The sequence below is a fragment of the Vipera berus genome (assembly GCF_964194415.1).
Source record: "Vipera berus genome assembly, chromosome: 1".
Taxonomy (NCBI): Eukaryota; Metazoa; Chordata; class Lepidosauria; order Squamata; family Viperidae; genus Vipera; species Vipera berus.
In genome coordinates, this window is record NC_138202.1 from 212,055,188 (window position 1) to 212,074,794 (window position 19,607).

A 19,607-nucleotide genomic window follows, 5' to 3' on the forward strand; every position below is an offset into this window, starting at 1 on the left:
AATTGGGCATTTTTTGGATTACAAATCAGGGTCACATGACCGTGGGATGTTGAAAGCAGCTGTAAATGTGAGCCAGTTGCCAACACTTTGAAGTAATGGTTATTTCTTCTAAGTATATGGCTTTCTCCCCAGGGTATTGTGCTTTAAACAACTAAAGATATGCCTATTCAACCAAGTATTTGTAAGATAGCTGTTTAGGTTCAGACTACCCTGATGCTTTTGAAAACTGCTTTCATTTTATTGTCTTGGATTAATGGTTTCATAGTCTTACTTTTTTGTATGCTACCTTGTCTCCTTTGGAAGAAATTGTACTATAAAACAAAAATAATTATTAATATTAAATGGATTTTTATTTTCCACTGTGTTTTTCTACGCTAAAGTTCTTAAAAGATTGCTTAGGAAGCATTGCTATCTAATGTGCTTCAATTGATGCCTGGGTAGAAAATGACCAAGAACTTTATAAAATTATAGGAAAGCTTCACTTGACTATTCTTTTTATATTATGTATCAGATTATACATGAAACATTGATTTGAATGGGAAAAAGAAAAAAACATAATTGTCTCACTAAAATCAAATTGTAAAAAGATTCAATTTGACTAGTTTATGTTACAGATGTACTCTTTTATTAACTGTAAACTAACCTTCCACATATTGCTTTCAACTGTTAGGGACAAAAGAGAGCCATCTTTTGGTTGACAGGGGATTTTAAATTTTTTCTTGGGGGCATTTTGATATCACATATGTAGTGATGTTTGCTTATTTATGATAATATTAGGTAATAATAAGTTGGAAGGGACCTTGGAGGTCATCCAGTCCAACCCCCTGCTCAGGCAGGAAACCCTACACCATTTCAGGCAAATGGCTGTCCAGTCTCTTCTTAAAAACTTCCAGTGTTGGAGCATTCACCACTTCTGGAGGCAGGTTGTTCCACTGGTTAATTGTTCTAACTGTCAGGAAGTTCCTCCTTAGTTCTAGGTTGCTTCTCTCCTTGATTAGTTTTCATCCGTTGCTTCTTGTTCTGCTTTCAGGTGCTTTGGAGGATAGCTTGACTCCCTCTTCTTTGGGGCAGCCCCTGAGATACTGAAACAATGCTATCATGTCACCCCTCACCCTTCTCTTCGTTAAACTACACATACCCAATTCCAGCAACCGTTCCCTATATGTTTTAGCCTCCAGTCCCCCAATCATATTTGTTGCTCTTCTCTGTACCCTTTCTAGAGTCTCAACATCTTTTTTACATCGTGGTTACCAAAACTGGATGCAGAATTCCAGGTGTGCCCTTAACAAAGCATTGCCAAGTTACTTTTGTTCCCAAAGCATTGGAAGGTATAAATATAAATATTTTGATAAAAATCTTTTCTTTGTCAGGGCCAGCAGTTGTTCCTCCTCAGTATTATGGAGTTCCGTGGGGGGTGTATCCAGCCAATTTGTTTCAACAGCAAGCAGCCGCCGCAGCAAACAGCTCTGCCAATCAGCAGGCTGCATCACAGGCACAACAAGGACAGCAGCAGGTAAACCAGACAATAGACATGCCAAAATATTTCTTTGCTTGTATATTTTGCCATCTAGCAGCTATATATTCTCTGTGTGTATGTGCGTGAGAGAGGTATATGGTGTGTTGGGGAAATACTCCTACATGGCTTGATATGTTTCTTAGGTTTAGCAGTCCAAAATCTCCACTTCTTCAAGAGTATTTCATCTTCAGGTTGCTCTGCCATTTTTAGTGTTCTTTAAACCATGATGTCGATTGATTTTTGAACCAGACATACTTAAAGCTTCTTTTTTTTCTGTTCGCTAGTTGAATTCACGTGGGCATTATGTTGGCTTTTGTGTGTGTGTGTGTGTGTGTGTGTGTGTGAATTTGACAAAGCAGCGCCCCATAGCAACCAAGATCAAAATCAGAAAATGGCACGACACCAGAAATCAACCCACCTGAAGGATGGCTTGCTCTAACTTTTACCTTGGAAATAAATTGGAAAGCTATTGATTGCTCTCACCTGGTCCCTACTCTAATTTATATATGAACATCACAGAGACATCTCATTTATTAGCATGCCCTACACAATATTTGTGGATCACACTATTTCTCATTTCCATCTTTCTCTGCCAACAACCATACCAAATCCACCAAGCTGATTCCACAAGTAGAAATCATATTTTTAGAAGGGCTGTTTGTCTAGCTCAGGCATGTCAAACTCGCGACGTCACATGACATCGCATGACATATCGGTACTTTTTCCCCATTGCCGGCAATGGGGTGGGCACGGTTTTGGCATGATGCATCCGGCCCGTGGGCCGGCAGTTTGACATGCCTGGTCTAGCTGGTATGATGGCCACCAATTTTTATTACATGCCAAGGAAGAGTTCAGGATTTGCAGAGGGTGAAGGAATTCTCAAAAAGTGGATTCCTGCATGTATAAACAGAAGTGGCATTTGCTGTTTAAAACTGGAAACAGAAAACGTCTCTTGGCATCAAAAATTGAGTTTATATAATTAACCAAGGTATTGATGACATATTGCTGATGTCTCAGCAGCATTTCAGAGGGAATTGTATTATACAAATATGTTTGAACAACATAATTAACTGCATTATTAAAAGAAATGGCCTGTTTTTAATTACTTTAATTCATGTTAATGTTCTCTTGTAATTTAAATTAGTGCCTGTTATTAGGTGGTAAATCTTAGGCTCATTCAGATGTAATATTTCTTGGCTCCTAATCATACTTAGATTCCTTTCTCCTTTCATTCCTTTTTTCACAGCTAGCTTTGATTTAATGTTATATCAGTTTGGTAATAAGTTAATTGAAGGATAGTTAGAAGGTGGCTTTAAAACTAATTTTTAAATTGTATTAATGATCACTACTATTAACCTATTCAGTACTTCATGATTAGTTAGAAAAACACAAGAAATTTGCATGTGATACGGATTTTAAAGCAAAATGACTGTATCAGGTTATGTCTGCACAAAGCCTTAAGGACAGTATTTTATGAGTGACACTTCTGTGTTTCATGCTATTTCCTATTACACATCAGAACTGAGAGATTTCTTTATTTCTCATGAGGATAATTAATAAAGAATAATTGGATATATAGCCTTAGACAAAAATGTTAGCATTTTCTTAAAATAGCTCTCAATTGAAAATAAATCTCTAGTAAAGAAATTTTAAAAAGTAACTTTGATGACACATGAATAAATGTGTATGAAAATGTTTCTTTTTCAAGAATTATTGTTTAGGTCACATGTCAGATTAGGTTTATTAATCTTTTACCCCTAACAGCGTTTTTTGTAGTTTACCATATTGTATGTTCAGTTGCATCTGAATAACAGGTGAAAGATGCTAATTATCTATAATTTGAAATGTTTGTAGAGTAAAAATACTAATTCAATACTCAGGAGTTCAACCTGATCTGTATTGACTGTGATTGGCAAGTGTTGACCATGGTTAAAAGTACTTAGGGTTACTTGCACTAGTCAAGATGTGCTAAGAAAGAGGTCATTATTACCTGTCAGTTCACATTAGTTCACATGGTGTAATAAGATGGAGGTCGTTGTCACTGTGAGTTGGGGGGTGGGAGCACGAAGGGAGGCTCAGCTAAACTCAGTGTATACATGGTTGTACTTTGACAATAAAGGTTTATTCGTTATTCGTTAACAATTCTTTCTGTATGATTTTGAGCCAACAAGCGTGACACCTGCAATGATCCAAGAGAGTAAATATTTCACTAAACCTAGTAATCCCAATTTCCTGGCAACTGCAATTTTAAGAATGTTAAGAAACATAATGTAAAGGCTAGTGATGGCTATAAAAATGGAATTCTTACCTGTTTGCAATGCTTATCTACTGCAATGTGTGGACTTTAATTATGTTTAGCAGTATTGGACTATAGAAAACTTCGTGTCTTAAACTTGCACCTCTTATGCCACATATTTCCTATCAAAATAATCTACTCCTAGTGCTCGTTTCTTTTGTTTATACACTTGAAAAACTACAATGAAAGCCATTGGTCTTTTGTAGGTTCTTCGTACTGGAGGAAATCAGCGCCCTCTGACTCCCAATCAGAGTCAGCAAGGGCAGCAGGCAGAGTCACTTGCAGCAGCTGCGGCAGCAAATCCAGCTTTGGCTTTTGGTCAGGGTCTTGCCACTGGCATGCCAGGTATATGGTGATGAGTCAAGAAAACCAAAAACGAACTCAGTCTAAACATCCTGCAATCTTGATGTTATCACACTAGCCTATTTAGCTGTAATTTCTTTATAAAACTGTTTGTTTAGCCTGAATAAAAGTCTGAAATGTGATTACTGGCAGGATCAGCACAGAAGAATGCATAAGGAGAAAAGCAAAGATTTGGGAATAATATGCAAAGTAGTAGCTTGGTTCCAGCCCTCTAGCGTAGGGTGTTGTATCTTTACTACCTCCCCCCAAATTAAAATTCGCCAGTTCTAATCTCCCACTTAATAGAGTTGGAAAACTAGGGAATGATAATAGTGTTCATGTAAAAATGGACCTTGTTTTATTTGTTTTCTGCTGCAGCCTTGTGTGCTCTCCAAAATATCCATGCCAGGAACCATTTGAAATAGAAAATGAACCATAAATGAAAGGCAGTTCCTATGTGCAAGCAGAAATGTCCTAAATGAACAGCTTGTATCCAGGAACATTTTAATGTGCTTATCTTAAAATGTATTTAGTATTTGTTATAATATATAATACATAGAACTCAGTTCAGTAACGTTTCAGAAATGTTATTTTTTTTAAAAAGTATTCTGCCTTAATCCATATTATTTATATTTATAGATATATATATATATATGTTGATATTAAAGCATGGATTTAGAGACTTCCTTTGGTTAACGCTAAATTAGATTTGTAATGTATGCATTTCTAAATTAGAAATTTAAGCTTTGTAGTGCTGATAATGCAGCTCTGTTTCTCTGCTTTTATGCAGACCACAAAGCTGCAACTGGCTATTATGGAGTTTCTTTATTGCATAATAGTAAGATTTTGTAAGAGAGCTTAAACTTGCTGATAATACACAGCTATGGTTGCTTTGCCTGTGAGTGCAAAAGGGTAGCCTTGAACACTTTTCATTTGGAATATTTCATCTTCCTAGCAAATGGTTCATTTGATGATAATCAGAATAGAAGGTGAAACTTTGTGGTACTTTTTGTGCAGTATGGTTGACCAAGTCAGGTTTGTTCCCTTGGCCAGTTGAATCACTCTGTTCACCAGGAATGCAGTTTCAGTTGATCATTCAGTCAACCATTTCAGATTTCTTTCAGTTACTGCAAAGGAGTCTTTTTTTTTTCTTTATTAAATTTATTATTTAAAACATTGGACACGGTACAAACGGACTGACATACCTTCTTGTCTACAATATTCATATATATATATATGTACACATAAAATACACTTAAGATACAAATCAATTAAATATAATACAATACTTAGAATAATCAACCAATCTATAAGTTCTAATAGAGACCTTCCTTTTGTTCCCGCCAAAGATAAAATTTATTCCAAATTTTGTAGTAACCTGATTGGTCTTTATTTTTAATTTCCAAAGTTAATTTATCCATTTCTGCGCATTCCCAAATTTTCCTTATTACCTCGTTTTCTACTGGAATTTCACGCCTTTTCCAATTCTGGGCAAATGACATTCTTGCTGCTGTAATAATGTGAATCATCAGATACAACTCGTCTTTAGGGTATTTCTCTTTTGTTATGCCCAATAGGAAAAATTCTGGACTGAACTCAACTTCTTGTCTTAATATTTCTTTTAGCCATGCCCAAATCATTTGCCAAAATCTTTGTGACTTGCTACAGGACCACCACGTATGAAAGTATGTACCTAGTTCTTCGGAGCACTTCCAACATTTGGGAGATACTGTCTTATACATTTTGGCTAAACATGCTGGAGGAAGATGCCATCGATAGAACATTTTGAATAGGTTTTCTTTGTAAGATGAAGCCAATGTTATTCTTTTATTTCTGTCCCAGAGCGTTTGCCATGTATCAAGGTCAATGCCATGTCCCAGATTTTTAGCCCAAGTCAACATAGGGTCCTTTACTTGTTCCTCGAACAACTTGTATCCCAGAAGCAAATTATATAATTTCTTTATCTGTTTATTATCTGGGCCCAATAATATTTTGTCCAAGGCCGTTTCCTGAGTATTTATCCCCCATTCTTTTTTATCCTTCCCAAATCTTGATTGAATCTGTAAATAGGCCCACCAATCTAGTTTTATTCCTTGTAAGTCTAATTCATTTCTAGACTTCAATTCCCCCTCATCATTCATGATATCCTTATATGAAATTATGTTGTCCAAATCAAATAAGTTTGGGTAAACAATCGCTTCGAGAGTGGATAGCCAGACTGGTACTTTAGTATAATTGTGAGTTCTAATTTTATTCCAGATGTTAAATAATGCTTGCCTAATCCGATGTTTTTAAAAGTGTGAAAATAATCCTTGTTTCTCAGTCCATAAAAAGGCGTGCCAACCAAATTGTAAATCAAAGGAGTCTTGAGAGGCTGTCAGTTCCTTCTCTCTCTCCTTCACCCCTTGGAGCAAATTAAAAATCCAGGGTGCTTTGATCGTGAAAGGTATGGATTATCCATGCACTCATTTGCAGTAGGTAAAACATAACAAGAATACAAATAAAATGCTTGAAGAGAGCCATTTTTGTACTACCACTTGGTAGAGATAGTTTAAATTTCTAATTGGTCTTGTCTCTACGATTAAGTGGATCATCATGTTCTCACAACTAGTACCTCTTCTCTGATCTAATTCAGCCTGTTGTATGAATATCTATCTATCTATCTATCTATCTATCTATCTATCTATCTATCTATCTATCTATCTATCTATCTATCTATCTATCTATCTATCTATCCATCCATCCTACCTAATCTTCCTTGCATTTTCATGCAAGCAAAGGGTCTCCCTTTTCTCTGGATATAGTAATCTAATTTGTTACAGAATCCTTACATGCAAAAAAGAAAATTTTTTGCCCTACAAACATTTACAGTTGAGATTTACATATTATGTTAGACAAACTTCAGTAGGTATTTACATATACTGCTGTTCTGGGACAAATTTGCTAGTGAGAAATTTGATCTTGGGCATTGCATAATATTGCTGTTTTAAAGTTATTTAGAATGTTTTCTTCACTGTATTTAACTGTATTTAACTGTTTAACAACTAAATAAAAGGTGTAGGAACCCTTAGCATTCAGAGATACAAGTATTCTCATCATGTTGTATATAGCCTTATTATGTATCAGTGCCATGTAGTTTCACTTACACTGAGTTCAGTTTTAGTTGGTAGAGCCAGACTATTTATAATTTTAAGCATTAAAGAGAGTCTAAGAGGACATAATAGCAATTTTTTCTAAGTAAACACGTTCTATGCTATGATAATGGATATCTATCCATGTATACTTGGAACTAAGTTCTACATTATTTCCACCTCACCCTGTCTTTTAAAATTATTCTAGTAAAATAAAGATACCAGAGACTTTGTCCAGTAAATTGCAGTTAGATACAGGTGAAACTCGAAAAATTAGAATATCGTGCAAAAGTTCATTTATTTCAGTAATGCAACTTAAAAGGGGAAACTAATGTATGAGATAGTCTCATTACATGCAAAGCAAGATAGTTCAAGCCGTGATTTGTCATAATTGTGATGATTATGACGTACAGCTCATGAAAACCCCAAATCCACAATCTCAGAAAATTAGAATATTACATGCAATCAATAAAACAAGGAGTGTACATAGAACAATATCGGACCTCTGAAAAGTATAAGCATGCATATGTACTCAGTACTTGGTTTGGGCCCCTTTTGCAGCAATTACTGCCTCAATGCAGCGTGGCATGGAAGCTATCAGCCTGTGGCACTGTTGAGGTGTTATGGAAGACCAGGATGCTTCAATAGCGGCCTTCAGCTCTTCTGCATTGTTCGGTCTCATGTCTCTCATCTTTCTCTTGGCAATGCCCCATAGATTCTCTATGGGGTTCAGGTCAGGCGAGTTTGCTGGCCAATCAAGCACAGTAATCCCACGGTCATTGAACCAGGTTTTGGTGCTTTTGGCAGTGTGGGCAGGTGCCAAGTCCTGCTGGAAAATGAAAATGAAGTCAGCATCCCCATAAAGCTCGTCTGTGGAAGGAAGCATGAAGTGCTCCAAAATCTCCTGGTAGACGGCTGCGTTGACCCTGGACTTAATGAAGCACAGTGAACCAACACCAGCAGATGACATGGCTCCCCAGATCAACACAGACTGTGGAAACTTCACACTGGACTTCAAGCATCTTGCAGTGTGTGCCTCTCCATTCTTCCTCCAGACTCTGGGTCCCTAGCTCCATTACTCAAGGTTTATAAGGCTAAGGTTACCACAATGCTCTTGTATGGAACAGAAATTTGGGGTCTTTGCTCAACCACAGTCCTAGAACAAACACAGTCCCAGCATTTGAGATGTATTTTGGGTGTAGATCCAAGAACATCTGCTGCAGCAGTTAGAGCTGAATTGGGAATTCATACAATTCAGGCATTATCTAAAATTAGAGCTTATAACTACTGGTGCAAAGTTAATGAAATGGAGACTGCTAGGGCAAATAAAACTACAATCACAAATCTCCTGGATCACCAAACTAACGAATTTTGTAACAAGCTGTGGCCTTCCTGTCTCTTGTGTAACAGGAGAATAATCTAAAAAAAGAGTTGCCCAAAGAATTAAGGATATAGAAGCACAAACTGATATAGCTATCCTTAGTAAGGTGGGTAACTTGAATTGGCTGAGTAAATATAAACGTACTTTTCAAGTGGACAGTTATTTGAAGTTACAACTCCCAAAACATCTTAGGGAGATATATTTACGAGAGTGAGATTCGAACAGCTTGACACCGTGGTCAGATATGGGAGATTTCATGCTATACCGTACAATGAGCGTCTCTGCCTTTGAGGAGCGGCAGAGGTAGAGGACCTGGCTCACATCCTATTTGACTGTTGTCTGTATAAGAGGGTGAGAGACAGGTATCTTGGTCTATATACCAAACGAATGACCCATTGGGATCCCCACATCAAAATAACTTACCTTATGTCTGGCCAGAACTTGAAAATAACATTTAACGTAGCACAGTACTTAAACAAAATGATCCAGTTGAGATCTGCATATGTGGGACTGATTGGGGTAGATTGCAAGGGCGACTCCGAAATATAATGTTATATTTTATCTATATCTTAAATTATTGTACATTATTACAATTTCATTTTAGATTGTATTTTATTACTATTTCATCTTAAATTGTATTTTATTTTAATTCCATTTTAAATTGTATTTTATCACATTCCATTTTAAATTGTATTTTATCACATTCCATTTTAAATTGCTTTTATCAAATTTTAGTAACAATTTGTTGCTGGAACTTTGCACTTTGATATGGCCCAAGGGCTAATCAATAAAGTTGTTGTTGCTCAGGAACCCTTTGCAGGTGTTATGGCTTAATTAGCTGATTAGAGTGGGACACTTTGAGCCTAGAATATTGCACCTTTTCACAATATTCTAATTTTCTGAGATTGTGGATTTGGTGTTTTCATGAGCTGTAAGCCATAATCATCACAATTATGACAAATCACGACTTGAACTATCTTACTTTGCATGTAATGAGTCTATCTCATATATTAGTTTCCCCTTTTAAGTTGCATTACTGAAATAAATGAACTTTTGCACGATATTCTAATTTTTCGAGTTTCACCTGTATTTTTGGAGATTTTAAAAAGGTAAATTTATTTTAAAAAAGAAAAAATTTAAAAGAAAAAAAGAATTAGCATAGTTGCTTAAATACAAGGCCAAACAAGTACTATAATGATTAAATTGATGGTGTTAACCAATTTAACATTGATTAAGTTCATCCAATGGTAATTGAAGTGGCTTAGGTAAATCAGGGAAGATTGAATTCAATGTTATGAAAAAGAAACTCATGCAAAGACTACAGGAAAACACTGTAGATCTTGATTTTGGATACTTCAGGTGTATTTTACCGGACTTGAGAACCTTTTAATAAGCAGAATAGAAATTAAACAATGATCAGTGCTGCACCATTAGGATGCTTATACTTGTAGAATAATTAAGTAATGCTTTCTTCTCAGAACTCAAAGTCAATATGAAGTACAGGTAGTTCTCAACTTATAGCCATCCATTTAGTGACTTTTCAAAGTTTCAGTGGCACTGAAAAAAGTGACTTATGACCGTTTTTCACATTTACGACTGTTGCAGCATCCCTATGGTCATGCAATCAGATTTTGGGCGCTTGGCCAATGACATGTTTTTATGACAGCTGCAGTATCCCAGGGTCATGTGATCAGCTTTTGTAACCTGACAAGCAATGACAATGGGGAAGTCAGGTACCGTGTTACTAACTCAACAATTGAGTCACTTAACAATTGTGGCCAGAAAGGTCACAAAATGGGGCAAAACTCACTTCACAACTGTCTTGCTTAGTAATGTCAATGTGGGCTTCAATTATGGTCATTAAGTGAGGGAACACCTGCTGCCGACATTAACTCCCCATCGTCCTGTGCGCTCCCACAGGGAGGGCCGCCTTAGGGTACCGCCGGTGAAGGATTGCCGGTGGGTGACTCCCAGAGAGAGGGCCTTCTCTGTGGGTGCGCCTGCCCTTTGGAACCAACTTCCTATGGAACTTAGGACTGCCCCCGACCTCCGTTCATTTCGCCGGGACCTAAAAACTTGGCTCTTTGAGCTGTCTGGCCTAGACTGAGGGGTTTTTAATTGGGTTTTAAAGTTTTAACTTTTGGGCTTAAATTTAATTAATTGTTTTAAATTTATTTTAACTTTTGTATTGTATGGTTTTAATTGCCCTGTAAACCGCCCTGAGTCCTATGGGAATAGGGCGGTATATAAGTCAAATAAATAATAATAATAATAATAAGTCAAGGACTACCTGTATATTCCACATAGTTATATCACAGCCATGAATGGCAATCAAATTCATGTACACCTTTTTAAATGAGTAGCTATTCTGCTCTGCCATCCTCTTGACAAGTATTCTTCTTTCTTGACATAGTTTAGCTTTCATTCTGCCAGTGGAAATTTCTACAGTAACAAGACAGATGTAAACCAACTCTGTGTTAGTAAGATTCTGATTACTGCAACTGTTTCAGCTAGTAGGAGAACCAAGCAAGAACAACCTGACTTTGTTCTTTAGAATTCTTGATTTTAGAAAAAAAACTAGCTATTTTTTTTCTTTACTTCCAGATCATACTTCAGGTATGGAGGGATATGCATAATGTTAGGACCAGTGTCACCATACTAATTAGAACACCTTATGTTGCTAATGTACTTATTTCATATATATCTAGTATTGCTTATGATGCACATTCAATTTTAAGTAAATTGTTATATTACTTTTAATATCCTCTAACAGATTATTCTACATTCTTTACAGAGGAGCAGTGAGCAGAAAGCAGTGAAAACCTGATCATTTGCTAGCACGTGAAAATATTAGCGAAGGTAGTAGAACAGAACAGCACAGTTTAGCTTTGTATATGCATCTATAATATGAAACACAGTAATTCCATTTTTCAGAAGCATATTCTGCTGACATTACATAAGTAGTGATGATTTAACTCTGCATCATCTGTTTTGCTACCCTTTTGTCTGTCTGATATATTTGCTAGAGAGAGAGAGAGAGAGAGAGATGCGTGCCAGACATCAGATACAATTCTTTCTAGGGTTACATCTGGAATGGTTAGCCATTGCTCTTGAAGAATGGGATGCTGGATGATTTTGCTGAAGTTTCTACTTGCTTTAGTTTCTTTGATAGATTTTAGCATTCTTGTTAATAGGGATAGGTACAGTATCACGAGGAGCATTTTGCTAGAATTAAGAGACAATTGCCACTATAATTTGGTTATAGCATTTTGCCTCATGGGACCAGGGGAGTGATGGATCGTATGGTTTTGTGATGCCTTGGGAATTTTCTAGAAAATACAGCCCTGCTAAGATTTCCTGGTCTTTATTTGGAATTAAGGAATATTCATTCTAGAATGCAGATATTTTGGAAGGCTTGGAGCAATAAAGTATCACTGGTTCTTGCTGAACCATGAGTGCCAGGAAATTTGTAAGTCTGTCTTAGATCTTACTCTAGCAATGGTGATAACAGCATGAAGTGATCACTTAGCCAATATAATTTTATAGATCCCTTTTGGGTTGGAATGGGCATGAAATCTTAGAACAGCTCTGTCCTATTTGCAAAACTTTCTCAATTATGTTGAGCACTTAGACATATTCTAATTCAAATTTACTGTTGGAGGCAGAAATAACCTTGGACCTCCTGGTACTTCACAATTACATATCTGTAATCTGCAGAAAATACTTACCATAATTACTGTGCTATATTATTATAGTTACTCTATTAGTAACCATAACATCCCTCACACCATGCCAGCTGGAGGAGCTAGGACAGTGATGGAGAACCTTTTAGAGACCGAGTGCCCAAACTGCAATCCAAACCCCACTTATTTATCATCAGGTGCCGGGTGGACATGGCATGGGTCCGGAATACCTTGGGGAGCACCTGCGGCCGGCGTCAACTTCCCTCCGCCCAGTACGCTCCCACAGAGAGGGCCTCCTCAGGGTGCCACCGGTCAAAGAATGCCGACTGGTGGCCCCCAGGGGGAGGGCGTTCTCTGTGGGCGCGCCGGATTTATGGAACCATCTTCCGGTCGAGCTCCGGATGGCGCCTGATCTCCACTACTTCCGGCGCGATCTTAAAACCCACCTTTTTGAACAAGCTGGCCTGGCCTGATAGGATGGGGTTGGGTTTTATAAATTGGTCTCAATTTTTAATTTGTACTAATTTATTACGGGCATTGCTGTTTAATTACTTTTAATAATTTTTAATTTTTGTATCTTGTTTTTATTATGTATTGCCCTGTTCACCGCCCTGAGTTTTTCGGGAGAAGGGCGGTATACAAATTAAATTAATAAATAATAAATAAATAATAATGGCCACTGGGTGGGTGTGGCTGGGGTGGGCGTGACCACCTCAATGTTGCTTGTGGGGAGGGACACCTGTGGGGACTGGGCATGGTTGGGGGAGATCCAGGGGGTCTTTGGTGGGTGAGCCGGTGGGCAGGAGGCTCGTCCTTCGGGGTGAGGCGAGGCAGGGTGCAGTGCAGGGGTGCCATTGCCGCAAGGCAAAGCAGGGGCTGGGGTGGCTGCTGCCTGACACCATCGGCCCCCGCACACAGTGAGCGCATAGGGGCCAACTGTATCCGTCAGCAGCCACAGCCTGCCGGCTCCTTAACCGGCGCACTATGGGGTTCCACAGCCTGCTGCGAATACCAGGCCAGCCCTCCAGCAGCAGGCGGAGTAGGGGAGGGGGGATCCAGTATACCAGTGCCTTACCTCCACCTGGCTTGTTCTGCGGCCTCGTGGCAGTGGCATTGGGCGCGATGTGCGAGGTGGCAAATGGCTGGTTTTGGCATGACATGGCTGTTTGCCGCCAGCTGCAGCCATTTGCCACCTTGCATGTCGCAGCCAATGCCGTTGCCATGAGGCTGCAGAACAAGCTGGGCGGAGGTAAGGAACTGGTATGCCTCATGGTGCGGCGGCAAATGGACGGTTTCGGCTTGACGTGGCTGTTTGCCACCTCATGTATTGCGCCCAATGCTGCTGCAATGTGGCTCGGCCCAAAGCAACCATGGAACAGCTACAGCTTTGGTGGCTGTGCAGGCAGAGCTGTGAAGTTCTTTGACGGAGGAGAAAACTTCACAGCTCTGCCTACAAGTCACCAAAGCAGCAGGTGGAGCGCCGGAGGCGCGGGGAGGGAGGGCGCTGAAGTGGGCAGTCGGGCCATTGGCAAGAGCAACGCGGTTGAGCGGAAAGTAGCCTCAGAACAAGTGGGGCAGGTAAGGAAAGAAATCCTCGCTCTCCCCAGAAATTGCCTTTCTTTCCTTACCTGACTCCCAGCCCCGTGCCGTTTCTCCTTTGCGATCCGCCACTGCTGCTTGCAAGAAAACGAAGTTTTTTGGGGGAAATCAATTCCAACTTTGTGAGATCTTTTTTTTCCCATGAGGTTGAAATTGATTGATTGAACTTTTTTTTTTTTTTGGAATAAGATGGCAGAGGCCTAAAGCGAAAAGGTTTTATAAAACCCAGCTTAAAAAGCCACTTGCCTGGGGAGATTTTGATGCAGGTTGCTCATGGACGGGACTGAAGACCTAGGACCGAGGTAACGGCGCGCATGCCCACAGAGAGGGCTCCGCATGCCGCAGTTTCACCACCACGGAGCTAGGAACTGTAGCACAACAGTATCTAGAAAATCATGTATCTTTCATTTTTACCTTTTGACTTTGGGGAGCTCTAGAAGCTTTTGAGGTGCATATTCAAATAAAATGACCAATCTGGATAAAGGAATTACTGTGGCTATAGTTTGGTGTTATTTGCCCTGAATGAACCACAGTGTAGTGCTGTGTAACTTGACACTATATTGGGGGAACTTATGGGAATTGTGACAATTGCTTTTTTACACAGTGGGAATAGTATCCCTGTCCTACCTGAAAAGGGCTTATCAATATGCATATTTTGGTGATTGATTTTTGAAATGGATAATTTTAATGTGCTCTGCTTGAAGCTACCTTCAGTGATAATTCAGAAATTTCACCTGTTGCAGAATAGGGCTGCACAAATAATGGTTGAAACCTGCTGATCATTCATGGGATAATGATATTACTCCAGCTGCATATGTTCTATCGCATTTTCAAATTCAATTTAAAGTTAGGATTTTAACTTTTAAAGCTTAGATTACTTGGGCTCAACTTAAAGATAGTTATTAGCTTCCCCATTTTCACCAAGAAAATTACTTGGCATATGTTGCTACCAGGGACTCATTAAAATAACCCAATTTGGTCTTTTGTTGTGGATTTGTCAGGAACCTTTTTTACAATATTGCTTTATTCTTACTAATGCTTTTTGGGGTGGTTAGAATCTGTTTTTCAAGTATTAGATAAAACAAAGTTGTCCATAAGAAAACTTAAGAGTTGCCTAGGTTATCCTCCCCCTCCCCCTCCCCAATAATCTTTGTATCTTGCACAGTTTAGAAATAACTTTGACTTTTATAGCTGTAATATATAAAGTACATTTCATAAAGTGGAAACTCTAAAACACGGGCGTCAAACTGCCAGCCCACGGGCCTGATGCATCATGCTGAAACCGCGCCCACCCCATTTCCGGCAATGGGGAAAAAGTCGCAATATGTCGTGTCATGTTGCGAGTTTGACACCCCTTTTCTAAAAGCATGTGCTTGCTTCTTCTTTGCAGTAAGCTTTTTGCCTTGAGCAACTTGTTTGATGAAATGATTGAAACTCAAAGAGACTTCAGCTGGCCCAGTAAAAGTGTTGCTACGGTAGCCAGCATTTCTAATTCTTTTATAGTTCCATCTGTTACTGTTTTACGACTCATCTTTTTACATATTCTGCTTTGGAACAGTGCTACCTTAATGCTTCCTTTTGAAAGGTTGAGTTTGCCTGGCTAAGAAAAAGGATCTGGATCTATCTTGCATGTTTCTCCTAGCTTGGAAAGATCAGGAGAAGTTGCCAGGAGAGTGTGATGTGATGGCACATGAATGAATAACTAGATGAAGGCAGGAGGGAAGGGCAAATACGTGGCCTTATTTGTTCAGTCTGGAATTAATCTATTTAGCCTTGAACTAAAACATATATAGCATACTGTACTGAGTATATTTAAGTACAAAAAGAATAAGGATTTTCAGTTCTAGAAAACAGATGACATCTACCACTTTGCTCAAAATTAAAATAGCCAGTTAGTTGCAAAATAAAATCTTCACTCCAAAACTTATTAGATTGTGTGTTTTGTATTGATCAGGCTATCAAGTGCTAGCCCCCACTGCCTATTATGATCAGACAGGTGCCTTGGTGGTAGGTCCAGGGGCCAGAACTGGACTTGGAGCACCCGTCAGGTTGGTGGCTTCAGCACCTGTTATCATCAGTTCTGCGGCCGCACAAGCAGGTGAGTAGCTTTTTTGCAATTTTATTTTTAAAATGGTCTAAAGGGTTCTTTTCCCTCTTTGCAATCTTCTAGATATTATCATTCAGAATATTTATTTGTTGCCACTCTTACACATAGATGCAGGAACATTCTCATCTAGGATATTTCTCTTGACATTTCTTCTGTCATTTGTCCCAGAGGCAGAAAAGATTTCAGTTACTCTGTGTTTTTTTTAAGGTTAATTCAGAAGTACTCCCCATTCTTTTTATTTGTGGCATAGTGTAAAAAAAATGTCTGGATGAAACAACAGTGAACAGAGTAATGAGTAATAGTCTCAGTCTGCTATAGTTAAAATAAATTATTTCCATCCGTTAAAGAATACAGGTAGTTCTCAACTTGCAATCACAATTGGGACCAGAATCTTGGTCACTGAGTGAAGCGGTTGTTAAGCAAGATGTTACACTCAATGACAGCAATTCAGGCAATCCCGTTTGTTGCCCTTAAGCAATTTTGCGGGGCATTAAGCGGACAGAGTCCCAGCTAAGGAGGATTGGAAGCCTAGGAGGTCTGGTGCAGGCTATCTATAAGTGTCTCTGAGCTCAGAAGCTGCAAAACAGAAAAAAAAGCTGCCTGCTAAAGGATTTCAGCTCCTGCCTGGTTAGATTTCAAGTCCAAGCAGCAGAGCTCAAATTCTTTTAAGAGTGCAAGAGCATCTTACAACCTTCCTTATCAGTTTCCCCATTGATTTTCTGAGAAAGTCAGCAGAGAAGGTTGCAAATAGCAATCACGTGACTGCAGGGAACTTGACAGCCGGTCACAAGTAGAAACAGATTGGGAAGCACCCAGATCTTGGTCATTTGGCCGCGAGGAGGTGATGCTTTGCGATGGAAGTACTTTACACTGTAAAATATTTTTTGTCTATTAATGCAAAGTGTTCTTAAGCAAATGGTTTTAAATCAAGGACTACTTGTATATTTGTTATAAATATTATACAAATCTGTGTAGCCGTTTTACCTTAAGAAATCTTGATTAGGATGCTGTTGTTGGGACATGGAGAAATGGTCCAGTAGTGAAAATTTTCCTTTCTTTTAGCATTAAATAATTGGGCATTGCACAGATGTTTTCTAGATAAGTAAAGGTATTTACTGAATTAATAGTAAAGCATGAATTTAAGATACAGTTGCAAGAAAAAGTATGTGAACCCTTTGGGATTACGTGGAGTTTTGCATGAATTGGCCATAAAATTCTCTCTAAACGTCATGTAAGTCACAACAATAGAAAAACACAGTCTGCTTAAAATAATACTACACAAACATTAGCTGTTGTCATGTTTTAATTGAACATAAGATGGAAACATTCACAGTGCAGGGTGAAAAAAGTATGTGAACCTTTGGACTTAATAACTGGTTGACCCTCCTTTGGCAGCAATAACCTCAACCAAATGTTTCCTGTAGTTGCAGATCAGACCTGCACAACGATCTGGAGTAATTTTGGACCACTCTTCTTCACAAAACTCTTTCAGTGTAGCAATATTCTTGGGATGTCTGGTGTGAATCGCTCTCTTAAGGTCATGCCACAGCATTTCAATCGGGTTGAGGTCAGGACTCTGACTGAGCCACTCCAGAAGGCGTATTCTGTTCTGTTGAAGCCATTGTTTTGTTGAATTACTTGTATGCTTTGAGTCATTGTCCTGTTGCATCACCCATCCTCTGTGGAGCTTCAGTTGGTGGACAGATGGTCGTACGTTTTCCTGCAAAATGTCCTGATAAACTCTGGAATTCATTTTCCCATCAATGACAACAATCCGTCCAGGCCCTGAGGCAGCAAAGCAGCCCCAAACCATGATGCTCCCTCCGCCATGTTTTACAGTGGGGATGAGGTTTTGATGTTGGTGTGCTGTGCCTTTTTTTCTCCACACATAGTGTTGTGTGTTTTTCCCAAACAACTCAATTTTGTTTTCATCTGTCCACAGTATACTTTGCCAGTAGTGCTGTGGAACATCCAGGTGCTCTTTTGCAAACTTCAAACATGCTGCAATATTTATTTTGGACAGCAATGGCTTCCTCCATGGCGTCCTCCCATGTACTCCATTCTTGTTTAATGTTTTCCTTATTGTAGATGTGTCAACAAAAATGTTAGCATGTGCCAGAGATTTCTGTAGGTCTTTAGCTGACACTCTAGGATTCTTCTTTACCTCATTAAGCATTATGCGCTGTACTCTTGAAGTCATTTTTACAGGACGACCATGCCTAGGGAGAGTAGCAACAGTGCTAAACTTTCTCCATTTGTAGACTGTCTTACGGTGGACACATGAACATCAAGGCTTTTGGAGATACTTTTGTAACCCTTTCCAGCTTCATTCAAGTCAACAATTCTTGATCGTAGGTCTTCTGAGAGCTCTTTTCTGCGAGGCATGGTTCACATCAGACAGTGCTTCTTGAGACCAGTAAACCCAAAACAGGTGTGTGTTTTTAAAGGGCAGGACAGCTGTCAGCAACACATCCAATGTCATCACCAGGGGTCTTCAAACTTGGCCCTTTTATGACTTGTGGACTTCAACTCCCAGAATTCCTCAGCCAGCAAAGCTGGCTGAGGAATTCTGGGAGTTGAAGTCCACAAGTCATAAAAGGGCCAAGTTTGAAGACCCCTGGTCATCACACTGATTGGAGTCAAGGTTGGCTCACTCCTGGCTCCAATTAGCTCTTGGAGAAGTCATTAGGCTAGGGGTTCACATACTTTTTCCACCCTGCACTGTGAATGTTTACATCTTATGTTTAATTAAAACATGACAACAGCTAATGTTTGTGTAGTATTATTTTAAGCAGACACTGTTTTTTTATTGTTGTGACTTACATGACGTTTAGAGCGCATTTTATGGCCAATTCATGCAAAACTCCACGTAATCCCAAAGGGTTCTCATACTTTTTCTTGTAACTGTATGTTCAAAGTGCTGTAATTTTTGTTTATTGTTGGAGATGCAGTTCAGAAGTTGAAGCTTATTTATATGATTTGTGCTTGTCCTGCTTTTTGCCAGGGTGTGAAAGTCAGGTTTATTAACATAATTTAGAATAAAATTTACTTTTCAAAGGATCATATTCTTCTTGACTATTACCCCCCAATTTGGAGTTAATCTAACTCAAGAATTGTGAAAAGATAACAGGATGAAAAGATAACAGGATGAATCTATGCTTGATCTGCCCAAATAAATTTTTGATACATTACATTCAGTTTGTCTACACTTAAATTAATCTTTATCTGACAGAGGGGAAAGAAAAGTTGGCCTTCTGGCTCTCCTCTCTTTTATATGTCAACATATTTTTATAGTCTATATTGACTGCTAATTATTATTTTTAATTCAAACTGCATGATTATGTCTTAACATTTCTTAATGCCTCTGGAAAAAGACAACCATCGACCATATTATTACAGTATTAGTATAACACTGAAAGGTGAATTTAATATCTGTAATTTTTCTTATATACATTATAGTATATTGCTCCTGTCACAATAACTTGTAGGGGATATTAAATACAGGTGATCCCCGAGTTACGAGCATTCACTTAACGCTCATTCGAATTACGT

At 38.8% G+C, this 19,607-nt stretch overlaps 1 protein-coding gene across 13 annotated transcripts in view; it reads left to right on the forward strand.

The window, feature by feature from the left end:
* The window catches only part of PUM2 (pumilio RNA binding family member 2), an 84,604-nt gene that overhangs the window by 36,930 nt on the left and 28,067 nt on the right, over window positions 1-19,607 (forward strand). For all 13 annotated transcript variants that reach the window (XM_081316783.1, XM_081316792.1, XM_081316784.1 and 10 more), the window contains 3 exons: window positions 1,371-1,513; window positions 4,019-4,157; window positions 15,903-16,046. In XM_081316783.1, coding sequence (XP_081172909.1) covers window positions 1,371-1,513; window positions 4,019-4,157; window positions 15,903-16,046 — 426 coding nt within the window. The remainder of the gene's footprint in view (window positions 1-1,370; window positions 1,514-4,018; window positions 4,158-15,902; window positions 16,047-19,607) is intronic.